This window comes from Ipomoea triloba, chromosome 4 (assembly GCF_003576645.1).
Source record: "Ipomoea triloba cultivar NCNSP0323 chromosome 4, ASM357664v1".
NCBI classification, from domain to species: Eukaryota; Viridiplantae; Streptophyta; class Magnoliopsida; order Solanales; family Convolvulaceae; genus Ipomoea; species Ipomoea triloba.
Genome location: NC_044919.1, coordinates 21,562,051 through 21,581,323, shown reverse-complemented (window position 1 = coordinate 21,581,323; position 19,273 = coordinate 21,562,051). Strand labels below are relative to the sequence as shown.

General features: G+C 37.4%; 1 protein-coding gene across 1 annotated transcript; it reads left to right on the top strand.

The window, feature by feature from the left end:
• Positions 1-13,422: 13,422 nt before the first annotated feature.
• LOC116014948 lies at positions 13,423-18,571 on the top strand. Its single transcript, XM_031254923.1, has 9 exons — positions 13,423-13,611; positions 14,473-15,253; positions 15,348-15,542; positions 15,997-16,503; positions 16,643-16,866; positions 16,962-17,142; positions 17,221-17,337; positions 17,673-17,810; positions 17,905-18,571. Exons 4-8 carry the CDS (start codon positions 16,300-16,302, stop codon positions 17,691-17,693), a joined length of 747 nt encoding a protein of 248 aa, XP_031110783.1. The 5' UTR covers positions 13,423-13,611; positions 14,473-15,253; positions 15,348-15,542; positions 15,997-16,299; the 3' UTR covers positions 17,694-17,810; positions 17,905-18,571.
• Positions 18,572-19,273: the final 702 nt, after the last annotated feature.

The following is a 19,273-nucleotide window of genomic DNA, read 5'->3' as shown; positions in this document are numbered from 1 at the left end:
TCAAATACAAATATCAAATACGAATAAATTGTTAAATTACAAAATAAATTATAAATATTGTTGGATATAGGTGAAAAATAAAACGCATCAAAACTTTATAAAAATATTCGGTTAAATACAAATATCAAATACGAATAAATTGTTAAATTACAAAATAAATTATAAATATTGTTGGATATAGGTGAAAAATAAAACGCATCAAAACTTTATAAAAATATTCGGTTAAATACAAATATCAAATACGAATAAATTGTTAAATTACAAAATAAATTATAAATATTGTTGGATATAGGTGAAAAATAAAACGCATCAAAACTTTATAAAAATATTCGGTTAAATACAAATATCAAATACGAATAAATTGTTAAATTACAAAATAAATTATAAATATTGTTGGATATAGGTGAAAAATAAAACGCATCAAAACTTTATAAAAATATTCGGTTAAATACAAATATCAAATACGAATAAATTGTTAAATTACAAAATAAATTATAAATATTGTTGGATATAGGTGAAAAATAAAACGCATCAAAACTTTATAAAAATATTCATAACACTATATTTATTTTTTTTGAATGTAACTAACCCAATTACATTGTAATATCTGTACATGCATACTTTCTCTTGAAGCACAAAGAGTTAATATCGCCTCCACTAAGGCTCGATCCCGTGACCTCCCGTATGGGAGAGCCACTACACGCCATTTGAGCACAAGGCTAATGGCTTCATAACACTATATAAAACATAATTAATTTGATAAAATTATTCAAATAGAAAACACATTATAAATTACACATCTTATATATACATACATATATATATATATGTATATATATATATATTTATTTATTTATATAGAAATAGCTATATATGAACGTATACAATTAAAAAGGGAGAATGCAAATGTTAGGCATTTTAAGCGCCTAGAATTCGAACCCTGGCCATTTTCTAGACAAAATCGCATGTCTACTAACTCTACAAGCTTATCAATTGTTAATTTATATCTGTTTTCATATATTTATATATAAAACATGTACTATATATACATATATACATACAAAGGCTATATATGGCAGCTGCCCCCACAGTGGAAGACACATCCCCATCGAAAGGTGGAAGACACATCCCCACCGGAAGGTAGAAGACATATACCCACTAGCCAGTGGAGAAACGTATACCCACTAGGCAGTGGAAAACACATTCCCATCGGAACGTGGAAGACACATCCCCACCTCAAGGTGGAAGACACATTCCCACCTCAAGGTGGAATACTCATATACCCACCGGAAGGTGGAAGACACATCTCCACCGGAATGTAGAAGACATATACCCACTAGCCAGTGGAAGAAACGTATACCCACTAGGCAGTGGAAGACTCATATACCCACCGAAAGGTAGAAACACATCCCCACCACAAAGTGGAAGACATACACCTACCGGAAGGTGGGAAACATATACCCACTAGCTAGTGGTAGAAACGTATACCCACTAACCAGTGGAAGACATATACCCACCAAAAGGTGGAAACATATCCCCACCACAAAGTGGAAGACATACACCCACCGGAAGGTGGAAGACACATCTCCACCTCAAGGTGGAAGAAACGTATATCCACTAGGCAGTGGAAGACTCATATCCCCACCATGAGGTGGAAGACTCAAATGCCCAACATGAGATGAAAGTCTCGTATTCCCACCGTGAGGTGGAAGATTCATTTTTTCACCACTAAGTGGAAGACTCGTACACCCACCACTAGGTGAACAACTAGTATTCCCGTCGCTTAGTGGAGGATACACAAAACTAAGAACTCAAGGCGTTTAAAAAATAAACAAAAAAAAACAAAAGAAAAGAAAGGAAAAAAAAGAAAAGAAAAGAAGAGAAAAAAAAAACAAAAAAAAAATAAAAATCAGTCGGTCCTTGACCGATTGGAAATCATTCGGTTAAGACCGACTAGATCCCAATCAGTCAAGGCCGACTACCTCACCGCTCCAAAAAAAGTATAAAATAATAATAATAATAATAATAATAATAATAATAATAATAGATAATAAATAATGATTTTTTAAAATCTTAGAAATCTTATTTGCAGGTCGACTCAATTGAAGATGATCTCAAGAAAGAAGATGATTAGAAAACCTTCCTTAGTATACTTTCCAGAGACTTTGAAACGATGAAATCTCAAGAAAGTGGGGGACTGGATGATGGTCAATATACTAAGCCTGGGCTACATAGACCAACCCTTGAGAGTAATTGGATTTAGAAGGTCAAAGAAGGAAATCCAGTACAAAGTTACTGAAGAGTTTGATAAGGATTGGACTTAATATTTGTAATATTAGTAGGATTAGGGCTTATTATTTATAATGTAACAAGGACTCCCAATATGAGGTAGTCCAGAATTCTTATTCTTTGTAGGCCTCTAGGCCCAAAATATGTATAAATAGACCCCACACACATGAAGAAGGGGACAAGCAATTCTAAGCAATACAATACTTATATTCTCTCCATATATTTTTCCTATACTTTTCCTATATTCTCGCTATTCTAATGGTAGTATTGGACTGCCTTTAACTACCCAAAAGTCATAAAACCAAACTTTCTAAAGTTTTTAATGTTTTGCATCGAGTACATAGGCACAATTCAAACCAACACTATATTATTTCTAATGGGGGAAGGGTTAAAGCTCGGGACCTAAGGCTCTGAAGGGTGAAGGAGACGACTGATAGGGTAGACAAAGGATTTGTGAGGAAGGAGGGCGAGCATGGAGGATTTGATAGGGCGGGGATGCAATTTGCCGAAGACCGGCTAATGATCGGTCGACCGGTGACAAATATGTTTATTGAAGTTATTCAGTCGAATGCTTTTGTGGTGCAATTTAAATAATTAATTACCATGGAGAGAAGAAAGAGCTGGGGAAACTGAGGGAAGAAAGGCGGTCTGGTCAACCAAGGACCCGTAGCCGGATCAGGGGGTTGAAGCTGAAGGGTGATCAGGATGAGGCGATGCGCGGAAAGTGGTTTAAGAAGTTTCCTAAAGGCAGTTTGGGAAGTTCCTAAAGGCGGAGGCAGTTAAGCGTGGGTTTCATGTCATCCAGAGATATGGAAAGAAGCTCATAATAGATTAGGAAAGTAGCCAAATGTAATAAAGAAAGAAATCCTAAGTCGTTTATGGTAGTTTAGGGTTTGCCAATGGGAGAAATCCCTCCTAACTTGTATAAATAGAGGTGTAAAGCCTTGAGAAAGGCAAATCAATTCATAATTCAAGAGAGCCTGAGTGCTGCTCAAGTTTTGTACCAAATACTTAGTCGATTTCTGGTAGTGTTGGCCTGTCGATCGACCATCCGTGGTCGATAAAACGAACTTGGCGCCCACCGTGAGGATCGATACAAAAATTTAAGTGGATCTAACTGACTGAGAAGGTCGAAAGTATGTAGTGATGGTGACCACCTAGAGCCGTCAAGGTCAAGGAAGAACGCAACCCCAAGTGCAACTGAATGTTGCAGCTAGGCAAACCGTTTATCATGGGCGAGATATGCGTGAATGGATTAGCGGTCAGAATTCTTTTGGACCAGGAGAGCAAGAGCGAGAAAATGCCACGGCTGATGGAGAAGCTCGAGCTACGGAGGTACCTCCACCCCCGCTGCAGCTAGCGTCGGCGGCACAGGGGATCGTTGAGCAGGGAGACATATATGAGCGGGAGATAAATGCGCCTCAGAGGACTCAACCGCAGCAGTCTTGGTCTATTCGACCGGAAACACAACAAAGGTCAGTCGCTTCTCGTCGACCTGTAGTTCGGTCCAGGTCTAGGGGCACTCGCCGATCTACCCTTGATAGGCTTGGTAATTAAGGTGAGCCAGGTTAAACAAATCCAAGACTTGAAGGATCAAATGGAGGGAAAGAAAACCAATGCTCGGTCTTTCCTAAAGGCTTGCTCATTCTCTCCAGAAATCATGACTTACAAGACTCCGATGAAGTTTAAGCTGGCCGACCACTTGAAATATGATGGAACGGGTGATCCTAAGGAGCATCTGATAAGCTTTCAAGCTCGGATACAGATCGTTGGAGCTGAGGAGCCTTTGATGTGCAACGCCTTCCTAACCACATTGGTCAGCACTACGCAAAGGTGGTGCATGCGTCTGCCCGACCATTCAGTGAGTTGTTTCGAGTAGTTGGTCGAGCTTTACTTAACAAACTATGCTGCCAACTTGGAACCTAAGAAGAACTTCATGTATCTACCAGGAGTTAAGCATGACCCTAATGAACCAGTTCGGTTGTTCTTGACTAGATGGCAAAAGGAGGTCCAGACAATCGATGATCTGGAAGATAATATGTTGTTGATATTATTTATGGAAAGCCTGAGGTTGGGAAAGTTGTATACCAACCTCCATACTGAATAGCCGACCTCCTATGCCCAAACAGTCCAAAGAGGCAATCGGCATGCTGATACAGAGGACGAGATCAAGCAGAAGAGAATACAAGAAAGGTTGTATCGACCTAAAAAGCCTCGGGTAGAGAAGCAGCAAGAAGGGAAGTTTGATATGAGTCGGCTAGGCTGGCCAAAGACTGGTCGGAACCCTGAAAGATCGAGTATCCCACCTTTTCGTCAACAACATCATGTAGTTCAAGAAGTTCAAACTCTGCTTCTACCACTTGAATTGCGACCAGGTGATCAGCCCGAGACTATGGGTCAAGGGTAAGGAATTGGCAAGTATTGTCGGTTGCATCGCTTGACCACTCGCTGAACTGAGGAGTGTGCCTTCTTGAAGCAAGAAATGCAGGCCATCATCCATAATAGTGCACCGACTTCCTCCAACCAATGGCATAGAGGCTTGCCATGGCAGTGTGAGAACCCGAATCAATCTAAGGAGGGTAATCGCGATAAAAGAAAGTGACCCACCTCTGAGGAAAAAGTAGCTAATTAGAAGCACAAGAATGTGATCTATATGAACGTAGGTGGACTTGAGTGAGGAAAGGTCAGCACAAAAAAGGTATGCCGTGAACCCATTACTTTTATAGATGATGACCTACCCTTAGGGGTTGGTCCTCACCGAGATGCTTTGGTTATAACTATGGATATAGCCGGCACTATCGCTAGACGAGTGCTGGTGGATACCGGTAGTAGTGTCAATGTCCTATACTTGGATACCTTCAATAAGTTAGTGTTAGTGAGAGATGTTCTCAAGCAAATCAAGACTCCTTTGGCAGGATTCACGGGCGACTCAATAGAGGTGGAGCCTCTGTAAAGCTATTGGTCGAGCTAGGCATGTACCCCAATGTTAAGACTATGGAGATGGAGTTCGTGGTTGTGCACTTAGAGTGTTCTCACAATGTGATTTTGGGGAAGCCGGGACTAGAAGATTTGGGAGCTTTAATCTCTTTACAACACTTGTGCATGATGTTCCGAACGCCCAATGGAATTGGGATTGTACGGAGTGATTAGAAGCTTACTCGAGACTACTATTTGCGATCTTATCGCAATATGGGAAAGTCGGACTTTCGAGTTCATAGTATCACTAAGAAAGAAGATATGGCAGAGCGAATTTTGGAGCGACCTGAGCCGGTTGTCGAGTTAGAAGAAGTTGAGATTGATCTGACCCACCCTGAGAGACGGGCGAGAATCAGGATGGGCTTGCCGGAAGCCGTCAAAGAATCGGTCGTGCAAGTTTTGAGAAAATACTGAGCTATCTTTGCATGTGACCTTAGGATATGCTGGGAGTAGACTGATCTATAATCACTCATCGGTTAGCTGTCGATCCGACTTACTGACCTGTCGTTCAGAAGAAAAAACACCTCTCCATCGATCGTAGAGAGTTTGTAAAGAAGGAGATTGATGCGTTGTTGGCTATTGGGCACATTCGAGAGGTCAAATGTCCCAAATGGTTGGCCAATGTGGTACTCGTCCCAAAGCCACCCGCTTGGGGGATGTGTGTTAATTATACCGACTTAAACAAGGCTTGCCCTAAGGACTTGTTCCCTCTTCATGGATGCCTTTCAAGGATATCACCAAATTTTCATGAATACGATTAACGAAGAGAAGACCGCCTTCGTGACTCCGGACTTAAACAAGGCTTGCCCTAAGACTCAAGAAATTTAGAGATCTTGCATATCTTATTGGGGTGGAAGCCAAATCTGCATTGCAGCTTGATGTTCCTACAAGATAGAACAAGACATACATCATGCTGAACACTGCCATTCAATACCAGAAGGTTTTTTAGGCTTATGATGATTGTTATTCCTCATTTTCTGCTGACTTAGATGATTTTGTTCTTACTTTTCTAGATTGGCTTTCTGTTAATAGCATAGTCCTCCTTTTGAAAGGATTTTATGCGATGACTGTGAGAATATCTGGTTCTCTTTTTTTTTTTTTAAATCTATCTGGTTCTCTTTATGTCACTTCAAATACATTCTTTTTTGAAATTTCTGATTTGGGATGCATGTTAGCTGATATGGTTGGATTTGATGCAGGCTGTGAAAAGGTAAACTGATTTGAATGCCAATAATTTTTTCTAAGATTTATGTGTGAATGAATGAACTTTTTTCTGATTTTAGTCTATGTTTTTGTGTTCTTTTATGCTATTTTGTTTAGGCAATGGGGTCCCAAATGAAACAAAAGTTTGAAAAATATTTGGGAGATCCAGTAAAAATGAACTTCTTGATATTTTATGCCAATATTTTGGACCCTAGGGATAAGATTGAGTATATGTCTCACCAATTTGCCCAGTTATATGGTGAAGAAAAAGGCAAAGAATGCTTTTCAATGGTTCAAGAGGGAATGGTTGAGTTGTTTAATGACTATGCAGCCACCTACAGTGCCCCCTTTTGCAGTCTGCATCCTCTACTTTGCAATCTGAATTTGTTCATGTCTATTCTCAAAGTACAGTTGGAAAACCTCAGTCTAGACTTAAAAGCCAACTGAAAAAACAGAAAATGGAGATTGGTGGAAGTAGTAAGCAGACTGAATTGCAGATTTATTTGAGTGAAAATTTAGTGGAAGATGAAGAAAACATAGAATTTGATATGCTTAGGTTGTGGAAGCTTAACTGTGAGAGGTTTCCTATTCTCTCAAAAAATGGCAAGGGATGTGCTAGTTGTTCCCATATCCATAGTTGCCTCCGAGAGTGTATTCAGTACTAATGGTAGGGTATTAGATCCCTTAAGAGTTCCTTAACTCCTAAAATTGTGAAAACCCTAGTATGTGCACAGGATTGGTTGAGGGCACCAAATCACCCAATCTCTGTTGAGGAAAACTTGGATGAGGTTGAAAGATTAGAGAAGGGTACAATTCTTAACTTTCTAACTTTCTATACCTTTTATTTGTATATGTTTGTTATTTGTTAATGATTTTATATATCTTTTAGTGCGGAATTGTACACTGTAGCTGGTTCTTCACTCAGTTCTGTTGGAACACTACCCCCAATTGCTGTAATACATTTATATAATTTATCATTACTTTATTTTGATTGATAATGTTGTACTATATGTTGATTGTTGAGTGTTAAGGGATTTGAGGCAATCAAAGTGTTATAGTGTTACTGCTAAGTGGCTTGGTAACATTTTTGTAAATATTGCTACCATTAGGCAGTTAAGCACTTGCCACTTAGGTAACTGGTAAGCACGCCCATAATTCTACCAATGGAATTCTGGTATATCACTCTCCTAGTCTCCTTTCATATTGAGTTATTAATGATTAGTACTTTACTAACTTCATTTGTTGATTATGGCTATGATGATGCTTCCACCTAGTTTGAATCAAAGGACTTTGGGTTTGGTATGTTGCTTTGAGTTTTATTCCAAAACTCATGTAGCAACTTGCCCCCAATTCTACCTTGATATGCAAAAAAAAAAAAGCAATCTGAGCCTGCCTTAATTTCTTAGTAGAACTGTAATTCCTTATTTCTTTTATTTAAGTTTTGTTTGTCTGATCTTTAAGCTAATGATTTAAATATGACCAAGAAGAGGATGAGTGTGGAATGAATTATATATGAATGCTGATTGAATGTTGAAATTCTGAGTACTGAGTAGCTGATTGTTGAGTGCTGATTGTTGAAAGCCACAAATGAAAATGAATGTTGAAATGCTAAGTACTGAGTAGCTGATTGTTGAGTGCTGATTGTTGAAAGCCACAAATGAGAAATCCTCATTTTGATTTGTTGTGAACTGTCAAGTGTCAACTGGTTTTAGTATTTTGTAAATTGTAACTGTTATTTTGGATTTTGGAGTACTTAGGCAGTTATCCTATCCACTTGACACTTTGATTAGTTTTTTAGTTGGGTATTTTGGACTTTCTAGTTTCAACTTTGGACTTTGGACTTTGGACTTTTAATATTTTTCTATTTGCAACTTTGTAATTTCAAGTTTGTAATTTACAAATTACAAATTTAGATTTTAGTAATTTAGTTTGTAACTTTTTATTTTCTAAGTTGTAACTTGTAAGTTTGTTACAATGTTTCTTATAACTTTGTAAGTATAACTTAGCTAAATCTTTTATAGTTTATTTGTTTATGTTCATTTTTTAATTTTTAGTTTTTTTTTCCCGAACCCGAACAATAACAGAAATCCAATTGAATCCGGCCTAAATCCGAAAATGCAAAATCTGAAGAGAGTATCTAATAAAGTTTCACGGTTTGGATTTAAATATTGCCACCTGAACCCCGAACTGGTGGGCGGTCCATAGACCTGACGATCCGCCCGAACCCGCCCGATGCACACGCCTATAATTATGCTGCACAACTATAGATAATATTGAGGTGTGAGAGATCTAACTAAGAGGCATGAGAGATAAAAAAAAAAAAAGTAAATATGAGGCTAAAAAATCAAGGCGATATTCAACTACCCTTCTTTAAAGAAGGGTAGCGGAAAGTTTTTTTTTTTTTAATTTATTATTTTTTGCAACCGTTCTAAGTGGAACGATTGCGGAAAGTATATTTTAATTTTTTTTTAATTTTGTAGTTTTCGCGACCATTTTAAGTAGAACGGAGGCGAAAACTACCCTTGTTTGTTTGTTTTTTTTTTGTCAAACCGCGACTGTTTTACTTAGAAACAGTCACAGAATCTTGTTAAAATAGTTACAATTTTGTATCTGTGAATTTTTTTGTAACAATCTCCTACCCTTCTTTTAAGAACAGTAGTGAAATATCAGTCTCCTAATGAATATAAATATGTATATGACATATACTATTCAAGCTTATTGTATAGACACAATAGGTTCATTATTGCAATTAATAAGTGCTTATTTGTCTATATGTTTTCCCCTTTCAGTAAGCCTTTTTGTTTATTGATCATTCAAAATTTAATGAGATTAGAACTAAATTGTGTTATTTCACAAGGAGTTTGGATTTGGAAGCAAAGATGAATATTTTCATGCATTTTGGATGGAACTAGAGTCAAAAAGAACATTTTTTTATGCGTTTGAAGTCCATGGGAGTCAAGGAGAAGCGAAGAGGATAGATAAAACACTTCCAAGGGTTCCTAAGAGTGGTATTTTCAATGGTTTTGATTATATGGACAAACCAAGGCAAAAATAGAACAAGTGCCAAAAAGCTTAAATTCCTGCATAGATCGACCACTGTTGGGTATTTAGACGATATCCAAATTGAGTGATTCTTAAGCCATTGGAAAGAAGACTCAATGGGATAGAACTCTTATAACATTAAAGCTTAAAATAGAAGTCAAAGGGGTCAAAATCGTCTAGACTTACAAATTTTGTTCAAATCTGCAACTCTTTGATATTTTGATCATATCTCAGCCTAGGAATGTCCAAATGAGATGATTCTTGCGTAATTGGAAAGAAAATTTGAAGAGCTACAACTTTTGTGAAGACCATAAATCTAGAATAAGACGTTTTTAAGGTCAAAATACATGGACAAGTGCACAGCCGTGTCAGTGACCATGTGTTTTTGGCTAATTTACAGTGAAAAGTGCATTTTCTACAGAGTTGGTACACGGCCACTTACATGGCCATGTATGTGGCCATGTGGCACCTACTCTGTTATTATTTAAGTTCGTTTTGAGCATTTTGAACTCGGTTTTGACCCATGGTTGAACTCTAGACACTTTCTTCAACAAGTCATTTTGATACACCACGGAAGCTTTTGTGATTGCTTCATGACCCAAGGTAAAATGTTCTTCCCCCAACCTTAAGTGTTAAAGCATCAATAGAGTAATACCCCTAAGTTGAGTCTTATTTCTTTATTTTGTATTTATCTATTGTTTATATGTGTTTGTTCTACATTGTTGTCGTTTGCTTAGCTTCTTGTTGATTTTCTTGTGCTAGTGCCCAGTTTTGTGATTGCATATTGCGTGCCATAACCCCAATCCTCAGCGGAACAACATTTCACACCCATACACTCACCATCACTCATTTTTGCTACACATCAGCAATACTATAGTATCATTTTAATTCTACTACAAGTTTATTTGACAGTATACATATATGTCTGAGCCTTACTATTCAGTTTAGTTTTGTACGCACAATAGATTAATTATAATAATACTAATGTATCATTTTAATTCTACTATAGTTTCATTTGACAATATACTTATATACATGTTTCATACATACATGTTTCATACTACCATGGTGCACTGTATAACGATTGTTTCATCTTATCTAGATGAATTGATGAAAAAGTTTTGGCTTCTTTGTCTAGGTTAGACAGAAAAGCCCACTAGCTTCTTTGTCCATACTAGAAGGAGAAGCTCACTAGTTTCTTCATCCAGATCTAGACAAAGTAGTTATCTTCTCTGACAATGCTTGTTTGCTCGATTTATGACAAAGAAGCCTAACTACCATCATAGCTAAGCTGCCATGATAATTATTTGATTTAAAAAAAAAAATTTGAAGAAGATGATGAGTTAGCTTCTTATGTGGACAATGAATTGAATAAGATAAATAAATATATAAAGTTTCATCTTACGTGGTGGGTATTAGGACTCAATGTATTTGGGTCAGATTATGACTCTCTATTAGTGGGTTACTTGCTATTAGCGAGCTATTATAGGTCAATATGAGTTAAGTCACTTAATTGTAATGTTTTTACAAGTTTAAGAGGTCAACTGGATTAATTTTTTTTTTCATTTGTGAACCTAATTACGTTTTAGTATATAATTTAAGGCCTCTTAACTCTTTTTCCATACTATTTTTGTTACATAAATTCAAAATATAAAGTCCTCATAATTAGAACTAAAACTCATTACCAAATATGCCAATAATCTTGTGGTCTAGTAGCATTTGGTTGCACCCTCATGTGGAAGGGGTGGGTTCGTGTGAGCAAAGTGTTATGACGGTACATATAATCAATCCCTATCTGACTCCGTCGTTCTCGATATATTAGTTTGAACTCATATTTTATAAGAAATGTGATGGCGGTGCATTTACTCTCCACCGTACCCATCATGCATGCATGCATTTAATATACCTAAAACAAGTGGGGTTATAACCATATCTTATCTTATATACAATAAAGCCAAAAGATTTTGCCAATGAGATTCTCCCATTTTTCCCCCAAAACTACATTCCAAATATAAAAATATATATATATTTTTGAATACTACTAACTCTATTACAATGCAGTATCTGTTCATAACTACTTTCTCAACCTATTGAAGCACAAGAGTCAGTATTGTTTCCACTGAGACTCGAACCCACCACCTCCCGTATAAAGGGAAGGGTTTGATGCCAAAATTCAATATACTTGACCAATGTCTAACAATTCCTATTTTTGTTCATTTCATTTTTTTCCACTTGAGTTTATTTTTCTCTTTATCTTTTTGTACAAATAAAACTAATTTATAAAAAATATATCATTTAAAAGCTCTAATTAAGATCTTTTAAATGACATCCATATTGTTATATTTTTTTATTTTATATTTTTAAATAAATCTATAGGTACATAAAGTTATTACTTTAGTGTAAGACTTATATACATTAAACTTGATTTTTATTAATATATAGAAACAACATTATGAACCTACTATAGAATGAATGGAAATATTATGGTGTATATTTAGTTTAGCATTTTTGGACATTACGAAAACATGTAGGAGGATACGGAAGGGATACGCGATGAACTGCGGAACAATTGAATAATGGGTATGTAGAGTTTCATACGGCTGAGTTGTAGCATTTATAGAATGGGTTGTTGGGTTTGGGTTAATTGGGTTAGACCGATTTTGCAATCATTATTGTGTGGACCATGGTCCATACAACTGTGTGGACTATACTATCAAATAATTTACATTCAATATATATATATAATGTACTTTTAGTATAATAAAAATGTGCATTATATTTAGGAAATGTATATTATTTGAGTACTGAAAGTACATTAGTTTATATAATGTACATTTAGTATATTAAAAATTTACATTTTGTTATGGTCCACACAATAATTTTCCCTCATTTTAGCTCATAGTTTATATTGGTTGGATTTTAATATTGTAATAATACATATTATTGCAATGGGCTAGATTTAAATATTAGGTCTGACTATTTCTTTATCAAAATTTATAACTTGGGCCTTAACACATAAATATTTTGTAAAAATTTGTTATTTTAAATAGGATAAAGATTATTATTTTACATCTAATTTATATATATATATATATATATATATATATATATAATTGTTTTGTAATAATGTATGTTTAAATTCTCTTCTGAACAATTTTAAATTTAAATAAATATATGATAGAATTTAATTCTTTTGAAGTTTTTTAAAATTTAATTTAAATTGTATAATTCTATTTATAATAGTATTTTCATTCTTTTAAATGAAATCCATATTGATATTTTTTTTATTTTATATTTTTAAATAAACCTATAGGTACATCAAATCATTATTTAGTGTAATATTTATATACATCAAGCTTGGTTTTTATTAATATATAGAAACAACATTATCAACCTCCTATAAAATGAATAGAAATACAATGTATATTTAGTTTAGCATTTTCGGACATTACAAAAATATGTAGGAGGACACGGAAGGGATACGCGATGAATTGCGGAACAATTGAATAATGGGTATGTAGAGTTTTATACGGGTGAGTTTTAGCATTTATAGAATGGGTTGTTGGGTTTGGGTTAGTTGGGTTAGACCGCTTTTGCGATAATTATTGTGTGGGCCATGGTCCATATAACTGTGTAGACAATACTATCAAATAATGTACATTCAGTATATATATATATATATATATATATATATATATATATATATATATATGAGACAACCCCCTACATGAGAAATAAGACAAAATCGCTGCCATACAATCTAAGATTTCAACGGATCAGATTAGAATTGCACACTCATTCATTATTTGGAGAAAGTAACCGTGTATTAGAAGGATAAATGAGTGTAGAAGGGTAAAACAGTAAAAAACTCCAGACGCGCGTGCGAGAACAAAGGGATTGGGCGACTTTTCCTCTATCACAACGCACTAACGTCAGGCCCTAGAACTCCACCCGGAAACGAAACCCTCGACCTACGATCGACAAGCTTCCGGAGAGCAATGATCACAGCCGTTTTGAGACGGTAGATAGGGCGAGCAATGGCCGGAGAAAAGCGAACAACGAAAAAACGTAGGGCACTACGAACGCAACCAGGTTCTCAAGGTACCATAGACTTCTTTAGACCGTTTCCTATTTTCATTTTGGGGTTTTTTTTCCTTCTGCGGTTGCTGATGCACGATCGGCTGCTGCCCCCATGAACGGGCTGTTAGGGCTCCGATCAGGAGACATGCACAGAGGCTAGTCTCCGTTGCCGGGAAGAATTGTATCGGTTGCCGTTTAGTGTGCTCCAAAAGTACACAGATGAATTGACCGGGTTTGAATTTGAGAATTGGGCATCCATTGTAGTTTATGTATGGGTTCATTCCCGTATTGAAATCTAAGAAATTAAAGAGTGGGTAGACCGGGAGTTGAGTAGACTGAATTTGGGAAAAATACAAAGTTGATAGAGGTGGGTAAACTAGTATGAGATTCGTTATAGTAGTCCCCATCCATAATGTTCCAAATCGTGCTTTCTGAACCACATGATGACAAATTTGGGGCCTACACTGAAAGCTGTTCTCCAGTTTAAAAAAGAGAAAGATGGACTTCAACAGTATATTAAACAAAGATTACAGTGCACAAATAAAGCATATTAATTTTCATAGGCATATTAACAGTTCTAAACCAGACAACAAAGTGGCCATTATATATGTTTCAGCATATTGAAAATTATTACATTGTGTGTTTTATGTATGGCTTGTATGCACACTCTGTGCAAAATTTAAGACTGCAACTCCAATTAATAGCCAAACCATGTTTACTGTATTTATGGCTTATTTATGGCTTGAATGCATGTGCACTGTATTACTAATCAAATTAAACTGTAGGATGAATGCATGTGCACTATATTACTAGTCAATTTAAATTGTAGTTTTTGCACTGTAAAACGAATACTGACATTCAAAAATATTCTAAAATGCACAGGTTCGAAACGGCGTCTTACAACTCCCACCAACGATCTAGAAAGGACTAGGAATGATGATGATGACTTCGTCAGCCCCCCACGCGCATTCTTAAAAAGACTGGAAGCAGACCCAGCATGGATGCCCCAGACTATGAATTAAGGAAAGAAGAGGAGGATAGGTTCCCCAGTATGAAGACGCGAGTAACAGGAAAGGCACTTGTAGATGCCATAAAGGACCTCAACGCCCGGCAGCGTAACGCAGTGGCAGTAATAGGATTCCAAGATATCCTAAACCTCTAAGTCAAGCACACGCCTAAACGTTTGGGTCGTTGGCTGCTTACAAACTTTGATCCAGATACAATGACCATACAGTTGCAGAATGATAAAATCCTCCACATTGGGGAAGACGATGTGCAGAGAGTATTTGGAATGCCACGAGGCAAAACTAACGTGACAGACAGAGATCCGAACGAAGTCACAAGGACACTTCTGGAATGGAGGGGCAGCTTTCTCACAACAAAGAACTTTATAACACCAACCATGGTGAGTGAAAAGCTAGGAGAATACCCTGAAGGCTGCGAGATCTTCAAGAGGCACTTCTCTGTACTGGTTGTGACCACACTAATCCGGGCAATGCAGAACGGTTACTGCCACCAGCTGTTTGTTGATGATTTGGATGATGTGGCACGCATCCCAAACCTAAATTGGTGTAAATACCTCCTCACAAACCTTGTAGACACCCATGATAAATGGAAAAGAGGAAAACACAAAAGATTCAGCGGTCCATTACTTTTTCTGACGGTAAGCAAGCTACGCATTTTGAATATTATTAATGGGGGCAAATAGATGAAAATACTGACTGTAATATATATTGCTGTGTTTGTGGCCCATGTAGGTGCTTTATATGGACAGAGTGACGTACAACGGGAATAGGGTACCCCGACAAGTCCCACGAATCAAAGGTTGGACCTGCCGGATAATGAGGGACCGACAGTTTTCTAAGATCAGAATGGGAGGATTTGGGACAGGCGAGCTGTTGGAAGCAGATTTGGAAAACCAGGACGAACCCGCACCATGTGAGGAGGTTAGGGTAAGGAGGAATACTGAATTCTGCTTATGAAAACTATATAAGGGCAAAATCCTAATCACTAATGCGCACAGAGTTAAGTTGTTAGCTGCACATGGGTCCTTGGACCATATTCTGTATAGAGTACTACCAAAAAACATTACTGCCTGAATAGAGCGTGAATAGAGCCTTCAAAAATTGATAGTGCACACACTCCTGAACTAGACTTCTTAGAGGTTATAAAATATATAACATAATAGAAGGTTAATAAATGCTTAACAACATGCACGTTTTATTGCCCTATAATGCACAAAGGTAGTTGGTTTAGTACTACGCCCATATGTTGTTATAAATTCTGTAATATGCAGATACACCTGAACTCACCTGCACACAGCCTATCAAAATTGCACACACAACATCTAAATAATTTTAAACGATACCGAATATGCATATTAATTTTGTGGTATATTAATTGCAGAATTTTGAAGAACCGGCCTCTGAGAAAATGACAATGCTGAAGGCCATAGTGTTTGATTTGAAGAAATTATTAGAGAAGACGGATGATGCTACTGTGAAAGAAGGAATGGTAAGGGAAATACAACAAACAACAGACGCACTGGTTGGAATGATGGATACAGAACCACCAAAGGACACTACTAGCCCAGAGAGCAATGAAGGCACAGATAGCTAGGACGAAGAAGAATTTTGGGCAAACCCCGACAACATATGGGTTGTGGAGGATGTGGAGAGAGCTGCGCTCCAGAGAAGTGAGGGTACCGAGATGCCTAGTTTTAGCTTGGGATTCACACAGATGGAGAACAATGAGAGAATGGAAAACATTGAGAATATTGCTCCAATAACAGAGGAAGTGGAACCACAGGGACGTACTCCAACAGCTGTAAACATGGAAACTGACCAGGACTGTACACCCGAAGTAGTAAAGGTTGCAACACCTAGCGGTGACACAATAAGCACCCCAGCAGAGGTAAAAATCTCCATCTTGGATAATAATAGTTACTAGCATATATTTTAACATACTGCAAATCATAGAGGTCCATGTAACGAATTGTACACACCACTGTGAAATGGTCATTCAGAATAATTTAACGCATGTTTTTCACCAGCAAATGATTGGATTCCATGGAAACGAGCAAAAGAACCTGTGCGAGCCCCCATTCGGTGCCCCGACCAAGATGGGACGGCCCCAAAGGAATGAAGCTGACCGAGAAGACGGCGAACTGGATATGCTCTGCCAATACCTAAGCCAGATAATGGGCATCGAGTATGAAGAAATACCACAGCCATACGTCATCAACCAGTGGATTGCACAGAGCGTGAACAACGACATGTAATGGATTGAGTTGCGAATAATATGTTTATTTGTTAAAACAGTAATATGAAGGCCATAATATTATAAAACTTTAACACCACAACACAATGCAGGTATGAGGTGCTGTTCACTTACCAAGGTAGAGTTGCACGGTTGTTTGACTTCACATCCCTACTAATGGAGAATGAGGTATCGGTTGGGATCATCACTGTGTGGGCATGCATCTTAAATCACCGAGAGCATCACAATACAAACGGCTCGGCAAGGAGAGTGTTCGCCTCACCCACCACAACGGTATAATTCTGACCCTTCAATAACTACAAATACTACTCATTCTGACCATGTTAGCTAATAACGAATCAATGAACACAGCTCCACACTGTAGTGACCCCGAAGAAATCAAGGAGACAACGGTTGGATTGGTTCTGTTCTAGGCTGGCAACTGATTTCGAGCCCTCCCCGTACAAGAGATGGTCAGATATAGACATGGTAAATGAGAATCACACCCTAATGTCAATATAAGTACTGCAAAATTTCATTCACACATATTACAAATACACACTGAGTTAGACACGGAGGCACACACCTTAGAAAGGGATATGATACTGAGCCACGTGCACAGAAGATTATGCACACAAGTACTCAGCCAAGTGCACACCCCCTATTATGCAGTGCCACTGTTGCATAGGGGAAATGCGCGAAGTGCACACAGCGTATTATGGTTTACAGTAAGTGCACAGGGGTACTTAAGCAGGTGCACCCATATAGAATGTAAGTTATACAAATGCATGCACATCATGGATAACTAGACTGACTTTGTGCAGGTGATATTTCCAATACTCTAGTCACAGCACTTCTACATCATAACCTTCAACATGCTAAAGATGAAAATTGAAATCATCGATAACTCATCGAAAAAGGATACAAATGACAACAGATATCTGAAGATCCCAGAGAATCTGGTGAGCATTATCCCCCACATTTTACAGTTAATATGCAAAACAGTAAACTAGAAATTGAAAGTGCTAACATGTTTGCCTGCAAAAATGTGAACAGATTGACCTGTTCTCCACACACTTGTATGACGAAGGCGAAGTGAAAAAAAGCGGTGATATTGCAAGGGTGACCCCAACACGTATGCAAATGTCGTGAAGAGACAACTTTAACCATGTAGATTACGGAATCTACACCATGCGGCACATGGAGACCTTCCGAGGGCAGACATTCAGCACATGGAAGTGCGGGCTCGTGAGAGGTGATCGTGCACATCTACGCAATCTACGAATGATCTACCTGCGGGAAATTCTAATGGCCGAAATCAACGAACTCCGAGATACCAACATTAAGAGGGCAAGAAAATTCCAACATGAGCTATTCCTAAGCTATGTCACAGAAGGCAAGTGAGAAACCGAAAATGATGAACACTATTGCAAAAGCCTGCTTATTATTTTTGAAAACATGAATAGTGAGACAGTAGACCGAAAACAATGGGATATTTATTTTTTGGGGTTCTAGACAATGGGTAAGATGCACAGGGCGACCCAGTACAGTGGTCGTAGTTGCTTAATGTTTTGGTGAATGTGATTTAGTGAACTTGTGTAAGCATGTGCTTGTTTTTATGAAATGTGTGAACAGGTACAAAGAGAACAGCGAAATATACCCACCAAGAAGATGGTGTGGATCTAATGTGCACATATTGTTGTAATTAATAAGTTTAACTTCACACGTACTAGCATTGAAGGTGCACACACGTACTGCTAGTAGATGCACACGGCCACAGACGTGCACAAAGTACTGAAAGTAAAAGCACACGGGCGAAACTCTTATTTTAGCAAAGAAATTGACAAACAAAAGAAAGTGACAAAAGCAATGAAGAATGGAAACTGTTAAGCAACAATAAATGCACACGGTAATGAGAGTAAAAGCACACAATAATGAGAGAAGAAGAGTAAATGCAACGCACAGAGTAATGAGAAAAATAAGAGTAATGAGAGTAAACACGTGCACACACATATGACAGTAAATGCACAGAGAAGTATTATACTAAGAGTACGTGCACAGAGTAACGACAATAAAGTGCACACACCAATGACCGTCAAGGGCGGAAATGCACATAGTAGAAACCCAACATATACACACGTACACCTAGATTTGAAAGTAACTGCACACGGTCGAACCACCTTAACTATCCAACAAAATAGTTAACTTGCTAAAAAATGGGAACGAAAAAAATATACTTAACCCGAAATTTTGTTCAGTATTAAACAAAAAGAGTAACAAATCCGTATAAAGAAAAACGTATAAAAACAGCAAACAATAAAATGCAATGGTTGGAAACTACGCGTTGGCCTTGGACTTTGCCTTGGAATTTGCCTTCGCCTTCAATTGTGCTTGCAAATTTGCCTTGGATTTTGGATTTAACAGG